The sequence below is a fragment of the Mangifera indica genome, chromosome 8 (assembly GCF_011075055.1).
Source record: "Mangifera indica cultivar Alphonso chromosome 8, CATAS_Mindica_2.1, whole genome shotgun sequence".
NCBI classification, from domain to species: Eukaryota; Viridiplantae; Streptophyta; class Magnoliopsida; order Sapindales; family Anacardiaceae; genus Mangifera; species Mangifera indica.
In genome coordinates, this window is record NC_058144.1 from 7,782,014 (window position 1) to 7,798,925 (window position 16,912).

Below are 16,912 nucleotides of genomic sequence, written 5' to 3' on the forward strand. Positions count from 1 at the left end.
AGACTAAGATGCTACTACATTAACTAATTGGTCTAATCAAGTACTCAACAATGTTTAAATTGTTTGAACCACGTGTTAATTGTTGCGCACAGAAACCATCAACTCAAATAAAACCTGTTAAACAAGTGTGTTTCATTCGTGGTGGAAGGTAAATTGTCCCTCTCACCTACATTTTATGGCAGTAGACGGCACTAGTTTTGTTCCAAGCAAACTTAAGAACCACTTCAAAGAAAAGAAGGCTCATTGCCACTGTTACACTATTATAGTTAGCACATGGCAAGCATTTAAATTTCCATAAGCGAACTTCATCAATCGGTGAAGGAAATGAGTTTTGGTAAGGGACATTTCTTTTTCATCGTTAAAACAAGTGTGATGTGGGAAAAAGGAAAAGCCATGCAGCATATAAAACTCTGGCATTTACCATTACCAGGAACATTGGGAATTTGAAATTTTGATTGAAAAAATAATATCTCATAAAACTCTGGAGTCAAAGCTGCTGGAAAAATAGAATAAGGCTCGCTACTTACCATGAAAAAAGGCTGACAAATGTGAATATATCAAATTTACGCTCAGTGTAATTAACTTCAAAAGTCTTGGCATACTTTCCCTCGTAGTTCAAAAAGGTCTGCAATCCCCGCAATCTTCTGAGGCCACAACTTGAGCAAAATGATTGATCTCAATCTCTTAGATGCAAGTTGACCCAAAGTTTTTTCCAAGTTCCAAGTTCACTTTGGATGAACCTCAAACCAATAGACAAGGTTGCTGCAGGAACCTAAAGAAATGACCTCCACTTGCACTTGGATGACAAAATTAGTGTTCCTCTCTATATTCTGGGTTTTCTTTCAAGATGACATAGCCCTCAAGAATTGGTGAAAGGGGAATATACCTGCACAAAAACAAACTTTTAGAATGCAAACAACCAATAATAAAAGGTTGAACAAGCAAAATGACGAAAAAAGAAATCTGACTTTTCAGTAGCCAACTCTGCTCTGTCACCAGCAGCAAGAAGCACAGGAGTTGAGTGGGTCTGGAAACCAGTGATGGTCTTGGGTCGACCAGCCTGGCCAACAACATCCACTGCTTGTCCCACCCGGGCAGGTACAGATAAAGGTTTGAGATTCTCGTCCACAGTCATTAACATTCTTGGCTGCCATGAGAATTTACAATGAGAAAAGCTAGTTTCATCATACATGAGAAATAGAAAACAGAGTGCAGTCGAGCAAAATGATTAAAGCACACCTGCATTGCCAAAACAAGGAAGTATAGAACATAGTGATATTTCCCCACAATGATCGCTTTCATATCAAGACTTGCAAAGAGCATGGTTACTATACCAGCCAAGGCAGACCTGTCCAGAGGAAAAGTTCCTATATTTATTTGTTAAGTGGCATTAAGCAAAATGTTCCAAGCACCTCTTCAATTTACTTATTAATCACTTAGATGGTATAGTCTGTCATGAAAGATAACTTACGGTGATAGCAAGAAGCGGTCAGAATGGTATGGATTAAGAGTTAATAGACCCTTTCCCAAATGTACTAGACCTTGAGCAATTCGGACCTGCAAAAGGTGGATACAGAAATTAATCACTCTCTAACAGGTCCTATATTAAATAAGAAAATTTAACACATAAACTAACAGAAGATTACACAGAACAGAAGGTTTGCATCTTTGTAGTAGTAGCTTGATAGATTGCGAAGCATGCCAGCTATTCGAGCATTGTTGGTTCCTGCACCAATCAAACCTAAGGAGATAACTGCAGCCTGTAACATTAAACAATTGGATTTACTCTACAGAGGGTAGTTCGAAATAACGACAACTAGTTTAGCAAATAGATAGTATCACATGAAAACTACAGCTATTAATATGAAATGGGATTATTTTTAGGATAAGAAATACAAGAAACATGAAGTTGACAACAAACAAATCCTACCATCGCTACTTCGGAATCAGTATCATGACTGAGCCTGCTCAAGGTGTCCATAACATTAACCTGGGAAAAATCCAACAAACAAACTAGTAAGCAAGCCAAGAACATAACAAGAGGCTTGTCAACAGGCTAAAAGACAGTCACTTTGAGTACTTGGCATTTCGCAATGGGTCTACAGATTCTTTTGTTTCAAGGGACTCCGATTATACTAAAATGGGTTGATATGAAAACAACGAGGCACTTATTGATCTCAAGAGTTCCTCTCAAACATTAACTTGGCTGTATGTCTTACTTTCTTATCAAAACCAAATGAATCCATAGCAACACCTGCTATAAGTGTGAATTTCATATTTGCAAACGAACAATACTATGTGCACACATTTTTGATTGCACAATTGAGTATACGGATAATGTGTCATCATATAATTTGGTGTTACTTTATCTTTAATTCAAAATCACCTAATAACATGATGACACATCATATGTGTCCTTAATTGTGTACTCAAAACTGCGTACGCATAGCTTCATTATTTGCAAACTTCATCCCTTGACAATGACTACACTAAACTAGAGCTTTAGACCGCAACCATCTTAATGTAGACCTAATGAAATTAACTACCTTTGGGTTTGATATACAGAGGAGACCAAGTGCCAATGGAACCACCCGGCGAATATTCTGCTCTCCATACTGCAAAAGGTGCTCCAATGATCGAATTGCCATCTCAACACCCAATTCTTCAGCCATAGCTACCATAGCTATTCCAAGAACAGCAGGTCCCTGGTGGGTCTCACCCTTCTCAAGATGTTGAGCACAATGACCCAGAAGGTTTTGAACCTGCATAAAGAAAGAATCCGCTACTCAATGTACATAACATCACTTCAAAATGATATCAAAGAGCTTCGATAAAAACCTTGAGGACGTTTCCAGTTCCAGCATAAGCACAAGAAAGAAGTGTCATATCACAATATTTTCTTATCTTGTCATTGAATGTCTTTGAAACTTCAGCTGTTGCCTCTACACTTTCCTGGTGTACACCAAAAAAGGATTCAAAATCAATCAAAAAATTTATAACAACTGTACAGCTCCATATTCTCATAATCAACAATATTTTTGCTCGAAGAGAATACCAAAAGCCATGCAGAGTATAAAAAATTCAGGATAATGAGAAAATAATGGAGTTACAAAGAAAGCACCAGTGGTTGTGATTTACCTGCTTTCCCAGGTAAAGAAGCCCAAGACCAAGAGGTATGAGCCGGGTGAGGGGCTCCCCTAATTCTGATTCACTTCGGTCCATCAAAGCAAATATAATTGCCTGAGCGACCTCTTCATTACACGAACCGACACATATCAAACCCAAAGAGATGGCACTGAAAGCAATCACGTCAGGGGGCGTCTTTGCATCACCAAGTATGGCAGATAGCTTACGCCTTATCTGTCAAATTACCACAGTTTCAGAACACTCCAACCAGTCTGAACAATAAAATATTTCAGTGACAAGAGAAATAATCTTTTACCATTACATTAGAGCAATGTAAGAATTCAAACAATCATTCTTGAGGCTACCTCTATAGAAAGTCAGCCCTTGTCCACTAGAAAGAACATAATCACCAGAGCTTACTAGAACTGCAAAATATCTCACCTGCTCATTCTGAGTACCAGCATATGCAATTCCCAGGCCCATTATAGCACCAATTCGAACAGATGGATCTTCTTTGTTAACATAATCACCAAGAAGTGCCAAAGCCTGAGAAAAAAGATTGTACAAGATAAACAATTCCGAGGCCTTACATGTTGTTCTAAGCACCAAATCAAGAAAATCCAAAACCATCAAACAGTATTGAGTTTGCTCACAGGATCACAATCATTTCTAACACCACAGTTGATAATTCCAACTCCCAGCAATGCACCAGCAATTACATGATTGTCAGTGCTGTGAAAATACTTGTCAATTTGAGCAAGCCCAGCATCAACATCCCACAGTAAAATCATACCCTATAATTAACAATGACAATGAGCATTTTGTGAAAAAGTATCATAATAACAAATAAGCATGTTACTGAAAGGTCCAAATACCAGACTTGCTGCAGCACTCATCTTCCCATGTTCCTTATTTTTAAAAAGCCAGTTTCCTGATGCACCACTTGAAGCATCTGATGGGACAGTCATTAATTTATCCTGCAACAAATAAGATAATTATATTTATAATAATAACAAAAACAATAAATATTAATAAAATGCACAACCCACCACCATCATGTATAATTAAATTTCACATAAAATACCTGACCAAAGCCTGCATTTACAAATGCATTTACAAATGTTGCAGCCAAGTTCTGCCTGGCTGAATCAACACTTGCACCAGCACTAGCCCGGCCATCAAGCAAGTGCGCCTAACAGAAATCCAGCAATAAAATTATCAAATAGTTCATGGTTCATATGCGGTACAACTCAGCTATACTAATGGAAAATTAACTAAACAAAAAATATAGACACACTCAATCATTCAAACTTTCTTGTTTACCAATATGAAAACACATAAGTACATCACATCAGTTTATGCACTATTTTGGTCATAACTTCTGAAACAGAAGCAGATACAGGATTATCGTATCTGACTCTAACAAGAGGCACTGAGCATGCTGAGATAGTTATGAAACAGCAAGTACGAATTGCACTGATCTATTTAAGAAGATGTTTGCCTTTAAAATGAACAATGGAACCAAGATAAGAGTGAAAACTGGGAATCAGAAGCATCACAAAAAATATTTTTACAAGCCTTAATTGTGTCACCTAACAAAATGCTAACACATTTAATGTAATAAAACTGCATGCAAATGCTAATAAAACCAACTTAAAACAGTCATAAATCAAATACAATAAAACTATGCATACCCATTTTGAACACATAAATACGTACACACTTATATGTGTCACCATATGATTGGGTGATTTTGAATTAAATATAAAGTAACATCTAATCATATGATGACACATATAAATGTATACTAATTTATGTACTTAAAGTGGGTACATATAGTATTGCTTAATCAAATAACTAAACAGATGTTACAAAATTCGCAGATATTGAGTTTCTCGATACCACAGACTTATAACACTATCCACCTACTTCCTTACTACTAAGGTTATACTGTCCAACAAAAATCCGCAAAGTAGAAAATGGTGAACTTAGAAGAAAGGTTGTTGATGCCTAAGGTATAAAACAAATAACTTAAAATAATATTTGTTTGTATCAAGAGTCACGTCTCCTTCCAAACCTTGTAAATGTCTTCAGGAGATTTGGGCTCCATAACCTCAATATCGCGAGCAAGGGTGAGGTAGCCTTCACTAAATCTCATGTTGTTGATAATATCCTGCAGTACATATCTCTCATCGTCATCGGCAACCATATCATCATCAAGCTCAAATGAGACACCCTGCAGGACATGAGAGCAATATAAAATTAACTTCAAAGTCTCAATCTCATATCATTAACAAACAAAACAAACACTACACAGCAAATTTCAAATATTTAAAAGAATTATCTCAGAGATTTATTTCCACAAAAATAGCATTAAACTACAAGACCTCACACTCATCTCAGCAGGGGAAAAGAAAATACGAATAAGGATATATATTAAGATAATAATCAACCATAGAAAATTTAACCATCTGCAACCATCTTGGCTTCATGAATTTGGTTACATTAAGAGACAACCAGATGAAAATGCACATATGAAAGCCTAGCCACTCCAAGGGATTAACTCATTCAGAGAGAACTGATCATCACAATCCTAAGTAAAAGATATTTCAATAATAGAGAAATTTCAAGATTGCAAGACTTACATGCCGAGCAAGGATGTAACAGAATTGCTTCTTCCGCAGCAGATCATCGCATGATGTAAAGATCTGTCTCACATACTGCCACAGCATAACAAAAGTCAGAAGAATGTCACAAAAATCATATTCCATCTATGTCTCCAAGCAGAAAAAAAAATTCAGAAATTGAATCACTAAATCCAGGGCAAAAACATTTCTGGGAGTTCAAACACAAAGTAACGTCAGAATTTAGTGTTTACAAATTCATATACAAACCTGCAGGTTATCAAGGAACAAAGCAATCTGAAGTGCATTTGAATATTCCTCAAATTTGAGATAGATCATGTATGCAATATCCAGAACTAACATGTCATCTGGTCCAGGTAGGTATCTGCGATATGTTACCTCATAAAATGTTAACATCCAAATGGCGGGCAGGAAGGAGAGGGTGCAGAAGAGAGAAAGCAGACAAACTACTAATATAAGCAAACTGCAATTTATTCACAGAAAAATTTTAAAAAATAAAAGAAAAGAAAAAAATTCCAGCCAGACTCTCAAAGAGAGAAGGCACATGCAAAATATATACATATATATCTGAAACTTTTATTTTCATTACTGTCAAACAAGTGTGCTGAGGCTTCCTCACAAATTAAGTAATAGATGACTAAATATCACATCACAGTTGTCTTGAATAAGAAAAGGTATCACAAGAAAAACTTACCAGGATTAGAAAAGTACAGTTTTTTCTTTAAATTGTTTTCTCTATATTTATATATTTATTTATTTTGGGTGGGATGGGGTGGAGTGGGGTGGCTGTGTTTCTCTTTCCTGTTTGAACTTTACAATTCTCTAAATGATGACACCACAGACCCGAAAACTCACCTTGCTGCACTGGTGAGGTACAGACAAGTCCTCTTGAAATTGGTAGAGTCCACGTGCTCAACCAGCAGATCAAGGTCTTCAACCTGGATTAGGTAATGCACTGCATATTCTGAATTCGTCCAACAAAATATATTAACAAAGAAAGGTGGAATAAAGATTATGTAATTGCATGATACCTCCATCAACAAATCGACAGCTTCCGGTTCAGCATTGTGCTGCAGTGCAATTGTGGATTGTTAAAAACAATATCAAACAATTTCCTTTCATATGATGTCTACAACTATATTGTAGATTAGTTTTCTGAAGGTTTTTCTTATAATAAAAGATTGTTCACTTAAAACAAGGGCATGCCTTCATGTGAAAAGCAACAATTTCTTGTACAAGTTCCATCAAATCATCAATCGGTCCCTCGTCACTCTGTGATCACATATAATACAAAGAAATAATTAAATCAACAGAAAATATAAGCAGAATTTAAATATAACATAATTAAATGTTATCAGAATCCCAGATGGAAGAATCATTTAGCACAAATTTCTTGAGGAATCTATGGTAGCAAGAGCATCAACGATCAAAGATATTATAAACAAAAAACAAAACAACGCATCTGTAAGACCGATTCAGAATGACAACATAATTCAAACAGTGTCCACTTAACATGCATACTGTAAAACTTCAAAACTGATAGAGATTCAGAACTCAAAGAAGCATTCGAGGTCCTTGAACTGCATCTTTATGACTCTAACAGAATTAAAATATGAGAATGCAGTACTAACCTGTCGCTTTGTATACTCTTGTGCAATTTCTCCAGCCAAGTTCCTGATTCAAATAAAGTCGTAACAATCAAAAAAAAAAAAATGATTCACATGTATCGCAAGTGATTGGTAATGGGGGTAAATCCAAATAACAAACAAAAATGCATGTCTGAATCCTCAACAACTATCACTCAACCACATATTTCCTTGGCAGAAAAAAATATATATATGGCCCACCCATGAATTATCTAACAAAATCAAGAGTACAGCATGCTGTTTGGAAAAATGTCTAGATAACATATTGCATTAAAATGTTGCTTATGGGGTTCACAATTCCTGCAAATATTGCACTGAATAAAAGTATAGAGAAACATGCATCATGGGTTTCATAAATTCCTGCAACATATTAGTTGAGTGATAAAATCTTAAATTCAGCACCCAATAGAAGACTAGTATTCAAGCTTTACAGCTTGTTATTATCCACTAAGAAAATCAGCACCAGAACATTCTCAAACGTAGAAAACTTAAGGGGAAACACAAATAATGTGGCATTGTAACCACAACCAAACCAACATTGAGAACCAAGATCATAATCCAAAACATTAACAAAGTTTGAAAAGTTATAACCACTGACTACAGCAAGATCTCTCTCAACAAGAAAAGATGACAGCATGATAAACTGTTACAACACTCAATTCTATAAAAATTGTTCTCAAACCAGATGATTCTCACCTGACATATTCATGGCCCCATGAACCAATATCACCTTCTGAACCCAACAATCTGTACTTTAAGCTCTCCTGAAAGGGTTTTCAAATGAAAAGCATTTATCATATGATAATATAAGACAAGACAATCACACACAGAAATTACTGCAAAACATATAAATTGCATACCAACTAGACAAGCAAATCCATTGTCATGTGTGACGATTGCAATTACAACATAAAAATGAGAACCACCAAATTTGGAAATTGAGGAGAAGATGGGAACTTCTGTATACCCCATGCATAATTAACCCAAAAAGATATAGCCAGATCAAATATAGGTAAAATTTTTCAAAAGAATGAACAATACCCGTTCTCCCTCAGCAGACATGGTGAGGGCCAAAACAGAAAGTATATCTGCCAGGTATTTCTGCATTTAAGATCAAGTAACTTATAAACTGTAACAAATTTAACAATAAACAAGTATTAATAAGTTCAACCAGAAAAATTATACCTTCAGGTCTGAATCCCCCATTGTTTCATAGTATGCTTTTAGATTTCCATAATGTGGACGAAGAAACTTCAATGGCTTCGGAACTGAAGTCATCGAGCTAGTTGAGGTTCGAATTTCCTGCCTATAAGAAAATTGTTCACAATCAACCACATGTACAAGATACCTTCTTTATCCAATAATATTGCTAACAGACTTAACCCCAAAACCTTTCACTGGTGCAACCTGTATAAAAAGGAACAGGCAACAGCTAATCTGTTGATATAATATCACTTGAACCACAAACAAGAAGTGATATTCTGATGTAATCGTCTGGTGAGCACACCTTGACTGCTATAAAATCTTTTACATATATATTAATTAACAAAAATTCAAATTAAGCTTAGTGCTAAAGGATTAAGAGAGTTAACAGAACTTACAAAAACCTTTAAAAGTTAAGTAAATTTTCAAATTAATAACATCCATCATAAGCTTGGGTGTTCATTCTATGATTACTATGCCACTAGAAAATAGAAATTGAGAAAACACAAGTTACCTCATACTCTCCAGTGCTACCTTCTGCAACCCGGGATCAGGATCCTGAACCCTTTCCACATACAACTCCAACTGCTGCTTCAGAGCCAAATCCTCCTCCGACTGCAGACACAATTCACACATATCAGATAGAATGAACCCCACAATCCACCTATGTGAAAAATAATATATGCCTCCTCAAATAAATAGCGCAATTTTGTATCACCAGATTCCTTAACAACATAAAAATGTACTCACTGTACACAATAAAATCTCATTTTTCTTATACTGCAATAATAGAGTTTGAACCACTAAAGTTATTTTTAAATTTTTAAATAAACCCAAACCCTATCATACAACTATTTCACTTAATCAATACGAGCTCATGAAAGAAAGGCAAAAACGACACAAAACACTAAGAAAACTTGTTTAAAAAAACAATAAAATTCCAAATTCCGTAATCCCCGACTATTTTCAGCTACCAAGCAAAATATTACCCAAGCATTAAAAAAATTAATACACTGCCACAGAAACCAAACAGAGAGTAAACAAAAATAACACTCACCAGATCCTCGTCCTTCCTCTCGTCCTTCCTCTTTGAATCCTTGGACGGAACCTTGACGGAAGTCTCATCTCTTGTTCCACTGCCACTGGCGCTGTTTGGATCCGGTGCCATACTTAGATTAAAATAAAACCCAGAAATTCGGTTTACCAAAAACAGGTAACCACAATATTTGGAAGCAGGAATAGATTTGTCGAAATTTTAATGGAAGAAAAAGTGATAGTAACGAGGGAATTTAATTTCCTCGTACACAAGCAAGGTGCATCTTGTCGACTCTCAACTGTGCTGCGAAAATTTTTTTAAGAGATCGGATTTTGCAGGTTAAGTGTCATGGGCTTAAGGCCCAATTTTCGTACAAATAAGATAGGTTAAGGCCCAATTTTTTGACAAATACGATAGGTTAGGCCCAAATTATCAAGCTTTAATTTATTGTTCCTCGATTCTGTATTTTTTATTGCGACTAAATATATAAATCCAAAAATAATTAAATAAATGAAATCATCCGCATAGAATACAACCTATTTTTTACTGATGTACTATTAGTGATTAATTCATAAGTTTGGAAGGTGATATGTGCATTAAAAAGGGAAATGGTAGAAATATTAATAACCAATCAAATTAATTGTTCGGATTTGTTAGACGAGTAAACCTAAAAGTAGTAAGAGCGTAGCAAAGATTCGAACACAAACCTTCTCTTTAGAAGTTCTAATATTTCATTGATTTTATAATGTTAATGAACTCTCATAGTGCTTTATTTTAGTATAGTTTAGTGATTTGGTGCCTGCTTCATAATCCATTGGGCATATTCAAATGCTACGCATATTGTGCACAAACTGCAAAACTATTGTTTCCTTTGATTTGCAAAACAAATGTATAAAATTATAAACCAAAATAAAAAAGCCATTGCTTAGTTTTGAAGTTCTGTTTTTCAGTTTGATTCCTTTGGGGTCACTAAACATTCAAGTGTGGTTTTCAAGGCACATAGTTCTCTGGGTTCACTTGATACCCCCGCAGCTGGTTCTCGTACTCTTCCATGGAATTGAACTCATAGGCGCTCTGTGTATTTCCATAAGATCTTCCATTCTTAACGGTGCCCGACTGTCTCTCTGATTCATATGTGGCAGGGTAATTATTCTCATTCTTCACGTCATAGTAGTACTTTCCGCTCTCAAGAAATCGCGTGTCACTCATCCCTTGTTTCTCATTCTCATTGCCGTTGGTATTGTAGTTGCTAGAATAGACATTGTTGTTGTAGTTGGTGTTGTAGCCTGTGTTACCGGTATGGCCATCGTTATTATAATTGCTGGTGTAGCCATTGTTCTCGGTGGTGTACTCGTTGTAATTCTGCATAAATCTTGTGTCGCTCATTCCTTGCTTCTCAGTCTCATAGCCATTGCGATTGTAATTGTTAGAGTAACCAAGGTTGTTGTAGTTGACTGGGGTGTAGCCTGTATTGCTATAGCCATTGTTGTTGTAGTTGCCGTTGTAAAGATTCTTGTTGTAGTTGCTATTTTGATTGCCTGTCTCATAGTTTTCAGCAGTACTGAGTTGCTCATTCAGAAGATCTCTTTCATCAAGTATAGTTGTCTCAGTCCCTTTTGTAGCGGGGAATAAAGATGGTGCCAATGCTGGTACTGGTGCTGGAACTGACACTTCAAATTCAGCTGGCGCTGGTGCTGGTGTAGGTGTAGGTGGTGATATTTCATACTGAGGGATCTTATTGCTAGAACTAATGTGGGTGAATTTGTTAAAAAATTTACTCTCTCTGGCTTGGATTTGGGGAGAAGAGAAGAGCACTAGTGCTAGGAGGAAGAAGAAAGAAAGGGATCTCGTGAAGTATGCCATCAAACAAAGCTTGTGTGGAGGTAGTGATAACATTTGCGCCCAGATTGTTCTTATAGAAACTCTAGCAAGGAGTCTTGATGTCCCCAGATAGTTATGCCGCAGATTGTGGACTCTGCATCTGCTTTCCATGAGAATGTCTAAAACGGCAGGCACCTAATAATATTTAGTCCAAAACAGAGCTAAAGTCTTGTCTTGAGTCAAAAAGGTGTCATTTTCATTTTTTAAAACTATGAAATCAGGCATCTGTTTTGCTTTCATTAGAGGCAATGTGGGATTAAATTGATTTTGGAGGTCCACCCGTACTCGTGATTAGCGGTTGAGTTAGTTACGCAACTAAACAAGGTGGGAGACCAACAGCATCATTGCTTTGGGCAATTGACCAATTTTTACCTTTCCTCAAAGCCCCCAGGGAATCCTTGAATGTTATAAAGTATTCACCGGCATGCTTTATTTCAAGTAATGATTCGAGCAAATCAGTTTACCTGAAGATAGAATGAATGATGAGTAGAACTTACTTCTACTCATGCAAATGCATGAACAGATGTTTGCCTCTCCGAACCCTTATTGAATTGAATTGATGTGACCAAGAACTCACAGACTGCCTATTTAGTAGGCTAATGACTTTTCTCCTGAAAAACAAAGGAGATGTTTGAAATCAACCATGTGGGACAAAAAGTAGGGTTTACATCTTAAATAACTTTGCCCTGGTAAGTTTAATAACTACATTTTTTAGATAAATCCGCAAGGGCTTTTTTCTTTTTTGATATCGGGAAATTTTATCAGAATTAAAACACTATTTTGTAACTAAACCAATTACACCGAGCATGATAAACATGTATTTCTTTACTCATTTTAAATATCCCATTCTCTGTGTTCTTGCTATATTACGAGACTTTTTGGTGGCCCTGACCAAACCCAATCAGGCACATCTTACCGCACCAGTTGACCCGAACATGTCACTGCTCTGTGGTCCGTACGTGGCCGCTCCCAAAATCTGTTTGTCTACATCATTACTCTGTAATGCCTCCATCTTCTTTTCTATTCAGCCTCATTCTTCATCTTCTCCAACTGCGCGTCAACGCAGTCGTTCAAACTTTTTTTTATTATTAATCAGCCTTGAATGAAATAATTTACATAAAGTTACTTGATATAAACTTATTTACAAAGAGCCTCAAACTAATACAAGAGATTTGGCTGTGTAACATTAATATTAATTAGAGATTTATCCCCTAAATCGTTTTATTTGTTGAGTTGAATGGTAGGGCTACGCGTGCAATATACATATATATATGTGTGTGTGTGTGTGTGTATTCCTTAATTCTGAAACAAAAGAAGTATCAAGGGTAACTTGAAGAAATATAAATGCTACTTTCGAAACAAAGCAACATGAGGATATTTACAGGAGTTCACATGCATTTTTGTTTGACTGTAGGCACGAGAGACTGCAGAGACTGAGAGGTAAAGAGAAGAGCGATAATAATGTGTGTGCGTGTGTGTGTGTGTGTGGTCTACACATAGATATTACTCGCTCGCTAAATTAGGATGTAGACATAAATCTTTTACAACCTATGGAAAATGAAAATGGTCCATAATCCTCAATCTCACTGTTTTATACCATATTCCAAATGATTTGTCAATTTTTTATGGGAAATTCAAATTTGTGCCACTTTATGAGTCCCCCTATACAAATTTACTCTGACTTTTGCATTCTAAATATTTATATCATAAAATCTTAACACTTTATAAAATACTCTTATATTTGTCTAGGGTGTGAAATTCCTACAAGGCAACTGTTCAATTACACAAAAACTCTTGCATTTTTATTCTATTCTGTGAGCAACTTTTTTTTATCCATGCAAAGACATCAAAAATAAACCCAAATTTTGAATTGTTTATTGTTGATGGTTGATAGTTCGATTTTTTTTTAGTTAGATATAGAGTTTAAAGGATTTTTAATCGAAAAAATAAAAAATGAACTCAAATTCCAAATTATATGTATATAGAAAAATAGGTTGATGAGATTGTTAAGGGTTGATAATGTATCTGTAGAAGAACATATTGGCAAAGTCTCTGGGTTGGCGACTTCACCAACCCTTTACCCAAACTTAAAAATAAAGATAATTTAAGTATTATATTATCTTTGAAGTGTTAATATTTAATATTTAAAAAAGTATGATAAATTTGTATAAACAAACTCATTTAATAATAAAAATTTCAATTTCTCATTTTTTATTGTACTCTCTCTCAGAGAGTACTTGAATAAGAAATTCTTAATTAGTTAGTAACTTTGAACTTTGACATGGAAATTGAAGATTTTAACCTTAGAAGTTGTCAATAAGCAAGGAAATGCATGGAAGCGCTCAAGTTATTATTATCTCATATTCTTAGAACTGTTAAAAAATTATTATGTTAACATCATACATCAAATGAGTAGCTTGCTGGAAAACCAGAACAGCAGTACGTACCAAACATTCAGCACTGTAGAGCTGCAAGGAGAGACGAAAAGCAAGAAGAAGAAACTACTAGATTAGATCGTGTCAAGAAATGTCGTCGAATTTTCGGTTTTCCAGGCTCCTGATAACCCCCGATTAATTGAAAAAGCACCTAATAATTAATAATGGATGTCCCAATTAACTTCCAAGGCAGGGTCAAGCACAACTGGGTGGCACTTTTTGGACTCCTTGTCGTTGTAATTCCCCCATCACACTATCCAGAGATGGAGGTTTCAGGCCGAGAGGAAGTGGCAGCCATGGTTTTGATAAAGCATCACCAATAGCTGCATCTATGCTCTCTTTCGACTGTCATACCACAAGGATTTCAATATTTTATTTATTAATATGATGTTGAAAATGAAATTAAATGAAAAAAATGTAATTACCCTCCTGTGCTGAATATTCAAAATCCTAATCCGGAAAGATAAGAGAAGAACGAACGATGCAAAAAGAAGAACAACCATTGCTTCATTTCTAACTGAATAATTAATTATGATGGAAAGTAAAGAGAGAAAGATCCTCACCGGATGGAAGTCAACATGAGGCTTGGGGCCTGAAGGCGCAGTCGGAACGCCGATACCGGGGTCTACTTTGTACATGGCTTGATGGAGTAGTGGGACACCAGGGACCGGTGGTGCAGCAAATCTCTGAGTGCATTTAACATATATAAGAACATGCACTTAGTTAACAAGAAAGTTATAATTATTCATGAAACATAATTTAGCCAGAAATGCTACATATCATCTTTACTATAATAAGAAACGATATGCTAAAAGAAACCATCGCAGATTTATAGAATTAAATTATTCCAATTTGTTCCCGACACAAAGAAACAAACACCCTGAAACACTACAGAAGAGTAGGCAGTGATTAATACCGTTGTTGCAAGTGGCTGTGGAAAGCAAGGCGTTCCCGGGGTTAGTCCATTTGGAAACTATAACCAAAAAGGGAAAAAAAGAACGGCATTTTATTCCTGTTTTCTAATTAACAACTTGAATGACACGAGATGTGCTTGATAAAGCAACAGAAGGCTCACTCGTTGGTGATGGTAGTGGTGCCAATATGAAGGGTCAATATGTGGACCTGGCAGAGCCCATGATGGTGGAGGCGGCGGTGAGGGTGAATGGCCAACATGTTTAGGCCACATGTGCATTACAGATTGGTCCGTGGGATGACCCCACACGTGTAATGGTCTAAAGTGGTGGTGCATGGGAGGGAAACCTATTGTGGGTGTGGGCGCAAGCCAAGAGTTAACGTCTCTCTTGCCACTTCCAGCCGCAGTGGTTCCATACATTTGCCGTCTCTGACTCCAGCTCGCCGCCTCCGCTTCTCGTGCTAGTAGATGCTTCCGATGTGACCGATATTTCTGCACACATTAATTCACAATTCTCATCTTCGAACCTTTATTCAGTAAATGAAATTACATATATTCAGTAAATAAAAGACTTTATTGGAGAAGTTATGAGAATATTTTACTTGAAGATGACTAGCAATATTATGGCGAGTGAGACAGCCAATTCCCATAAGCTCTAGAATCCTCGAAGGCACTGCCTTATCCACTCCCAGCTGCTCCACTGCTTGAACAAACCTCCTGTGCAGTTCTGGCGTCCAATCCACCTACACAGACTTCAAGAAAATTATTTCCCATTGAAACAAATCGATAAGAAAAAAGGTTACAATTTAACCTTCATCTATTCATGCTGTTTCTCTTTCAACTAATCAAGAAGTTAGATTAGGCTCTTTCGCAGCCATTGTTACAGGCAATATTCACAAAATCCACGAGACTCGTGATCATCAAGTTAATTAAATACCATCTCTAATTACCTTCACTTTTCGCTTCCCTTGATTATCGTTCTTGGCCTGTGCCGATGATTTTCTTCCCTTGTTTCCATGATCTTTAGTGAAGGTTTTCAAAGGAGGCTCCCCTCTAGTACTCACTGTCTCTTGATCTCCTTTACTAGAGACTGAGCCTGAACCCGACACTTTGTCTTCCTCCCCTCTTTTCAAACTATCCTCAAAAGTTTCCACAGAGACTGATGTTTTAATGTCCGATTCATCTCCGCCACTGATAGAGAAATCTGGGAGGAGCTCCAGCAAATAATCACCGTCCTTGATGCCCATAAAAAGATCGTCGAAATCGACACTATCAAGCAAGTTCGTATCTGAAAACTCGGGAAACTCTTGTGTGTCGACAGTAAAACTCTCCATCTCCCCTTTGTTCTCATCTTTGGTAGTGTTTCTCAAATGTGAGACAACTAGCATTAATTCAAAGGTTTCAAAGCAGCTTATAAGGAAGTAATATACCCAGTATTAGATATAGTATATAGTGCAGAAAAGCCCTAGGTTGTTTAATATTTCTTGAAGAAAGAGGCTAAATATGGATCGATGTTGTTGCTTCTTTTTCTTGTTCACAGTGAAATTGAACGGAGATGCAGAGAGAGGAGGAGCCGCTGTTAAAGGTCTTTGCAGTACCATTTGTTTGCTAGTTCTTTTAAGGCAAGTGGAGAGTGGAGGAACTTGATATCAATTCTCAACCACAATTTGTGTTGAAATCTTTGAATATTTTGTTTGTTTTTTTGTTAGGGCTGGCAAAACATTAAGGTTTGTGGATGGCCTTGTTTTGAAGATTTGTGAAAGGCACTTTTCAGGGTTTCTATATTAATTTCTCTGGGGCCTTTAAAAAAGTGAAGCAAGGCTGTGTTGATTCATGTACGTCTAGCCATCTGTTTGTACAGAAGGGCTTCATGTGGGTGAACCAATTGATGTTTGGATTTCTCTGAGGACAGAGGATATTGCTTGTATCATTGTGTTCCTGTTCTCTACTTATTGTTGTTTTTTCCATTTGTTTCTTTTGAAAGTGGTGGCCCCTTTCATTTATTAATCAACTTTTCAATATAATAA

At 36.4% G+C, this 16,912-nt stretch overlaps 3 protein-coding genes across 6 annotated transcripts; all 3 read right to left on the bottom strand.

Moving 5' to 3' along the window:
• Positions 1-435: 435 nt before the first annotated feature.
• Positions 436-9,961, bottom strand: LOC123223827 (26S proteasome non-ATPase regulatory subunit 2 homolog A-like). 2 transcript variants are annotated; one of them, XM_044647223.1, is made up of 25 exons: positions 9,678-9,960; positions 9,135-9,235; positions 8,603-8,723; positions 8,459-8,518; positions 8,114-8,181; positions 7,403-7,445; positions 6,978-7,043; positions 6,803-6,841; positions 6,627-6,709; positions 6,021-6,135; positions 5,772-5,846; positions 5,204-5,362; positions 4,211-4,318; positions 4,002-4,103; positions 3,780-3,920; positions 3,568-3,672; positions 3,139-3,360; positions 2,839-2,952; positions 2,547-2,762; positions 1,931-1,990; positions 1,647-1,760; positions 1,472-1,557; positions 1,240-1,348; positions 969-1,147; positions 436-886 (listed from the first exon to the last, which is right to left on the bottom strand). In XM_044647223.1, the coding sequence occupies exons 1-25, from the start codon at positions 9,786-9,788 to the stop codon at positions 811-813; spliced, it is 2,673 nt and encodes an 890-aa protein (XP_044503158.1). In that variant the 5' UTR covers positions 9,789-9,960; the 3' UTR covers positions 436-810. The 2 variants fall into 2 exon arrangements, 1 of the variants encoding a protein (XP_044503158.1); XR_006503869.1 differs by having other exon boundaries at positions 1,240-1,367; positions 9,678-9,961.
• Positions 9,962-10,499: 538 nt separating this feature from the next.
• LOC123223024 (protein E6-like) lies at positions 10,500-11,628 on the bottom strand. Its single transcript, XM_044646079.1, has one exon. It carries the CDS (start codon positions 11,550-11,552, stop codon positions 10,647-10,649), a length of 906 nt encoding a protein of 301 aa, XP_044502014.1. The 5' UTR covers positions 11,553-11,628; the 3' UTR covers positions 10,500-10,646.
• A 2,238-nt stretch (positions 11,629-13,866) lies between these two features.
• On the bottom strand, positions 13,867-16,607 carry LOC123222714 (transcription activator GLK1-like). Of its 3 annotated transcripts, XM_044645637.1 has the most exons (7): positions 15,836-16,607; positions 15,488-15,628; positions 15,048-15,377; positions 14,889-14,945; positions 14,536-14,658; positions 14,398-14,422; positions 13,867-14,317 (listed from the first exon to the last, which is right to left on the bottom strand). In XM_044645637.1, exons 1-7 carry the CDS (start codon positions 16,271-16,273, stop codon positions 14,286-14,288), a joined length of 1,146 nt encoding a protein of 381 aa, XP_044501572.1. In that variant the 5' UTR covers positions 16,274-16,607; the 3' UTR covers positions 13,867-14,285. The 3 variants fall into 3 exon arrangements, with proteins under 3 accessions (XP_044501572.1, XP_044501569.1, XP_044501570.1); XM_044645634.1 differs by lacking the exon at positions 14,398-14,422 and having other exon boundaries at positions 15,836-16,601; XM_044645635.1 differs by lacking the exons at positions 14,398-14,422; positions 14,889-14,945 and having other exon boundaries at positions 15,836-16,606.
• Between the last annotated feature and the right edge of the window lie 305 nt (positions 16,608-16,912).

Excerpts from the sequence above, each read along its gene's own strand:
- LOC123222714 (XM_044645634.1), bottom strand. The coding sequence starts at position 16,273 with ATGCTAGTTGTCTCACATTTGAGAAACACTACCAAAGATGAGAACAAA. Across the intron at positions 15,378-15,487 it reads ATATTGCTAGTCATCTTCAA|AAATATCGGTCACATCGGAA; the intron begins GTAAAATATTCT and ends TAATGTGTGCAG. Across the intron at positions 14,946-15,047 it reads ACCACTACCATCACCAACGA|TTTCCAAATGGACTAACCCC; the intron begins GTGAGCCTTCTG and ends TTTTGGTTATAG.
- LOC123223024 (XM_044646079.1), bottom strand. The coding sequence starts at position 11,552 with ATGTTATCACTACCTCCACACAAGCTTTGTTTGATGGCATACTTCACG.
- LOC123223827 (XM_044647223.1), bottom strand. The coding sequence starts at position 9,788 with ATGGCACCGGATCCAAACAGCGCCAGTGGCAGTGGAACAAGAGATGAG. Across the intron at positions 4,104-4,210 it reads TAAATGCAGGCTTTGGTCAG|GATAAATTAATGACTGTCCC; the intron begins GTATTTTATGTG and ends TATTTGTTGCAG. Across the intron at positions 2,763-2,838 it reads GAACTGGAAACGTCCTCAAG|GTTCAAAACCTTCTGGGTCA; the intron begins GTTTTTATCGAA and ends TTCTTTATGCAG.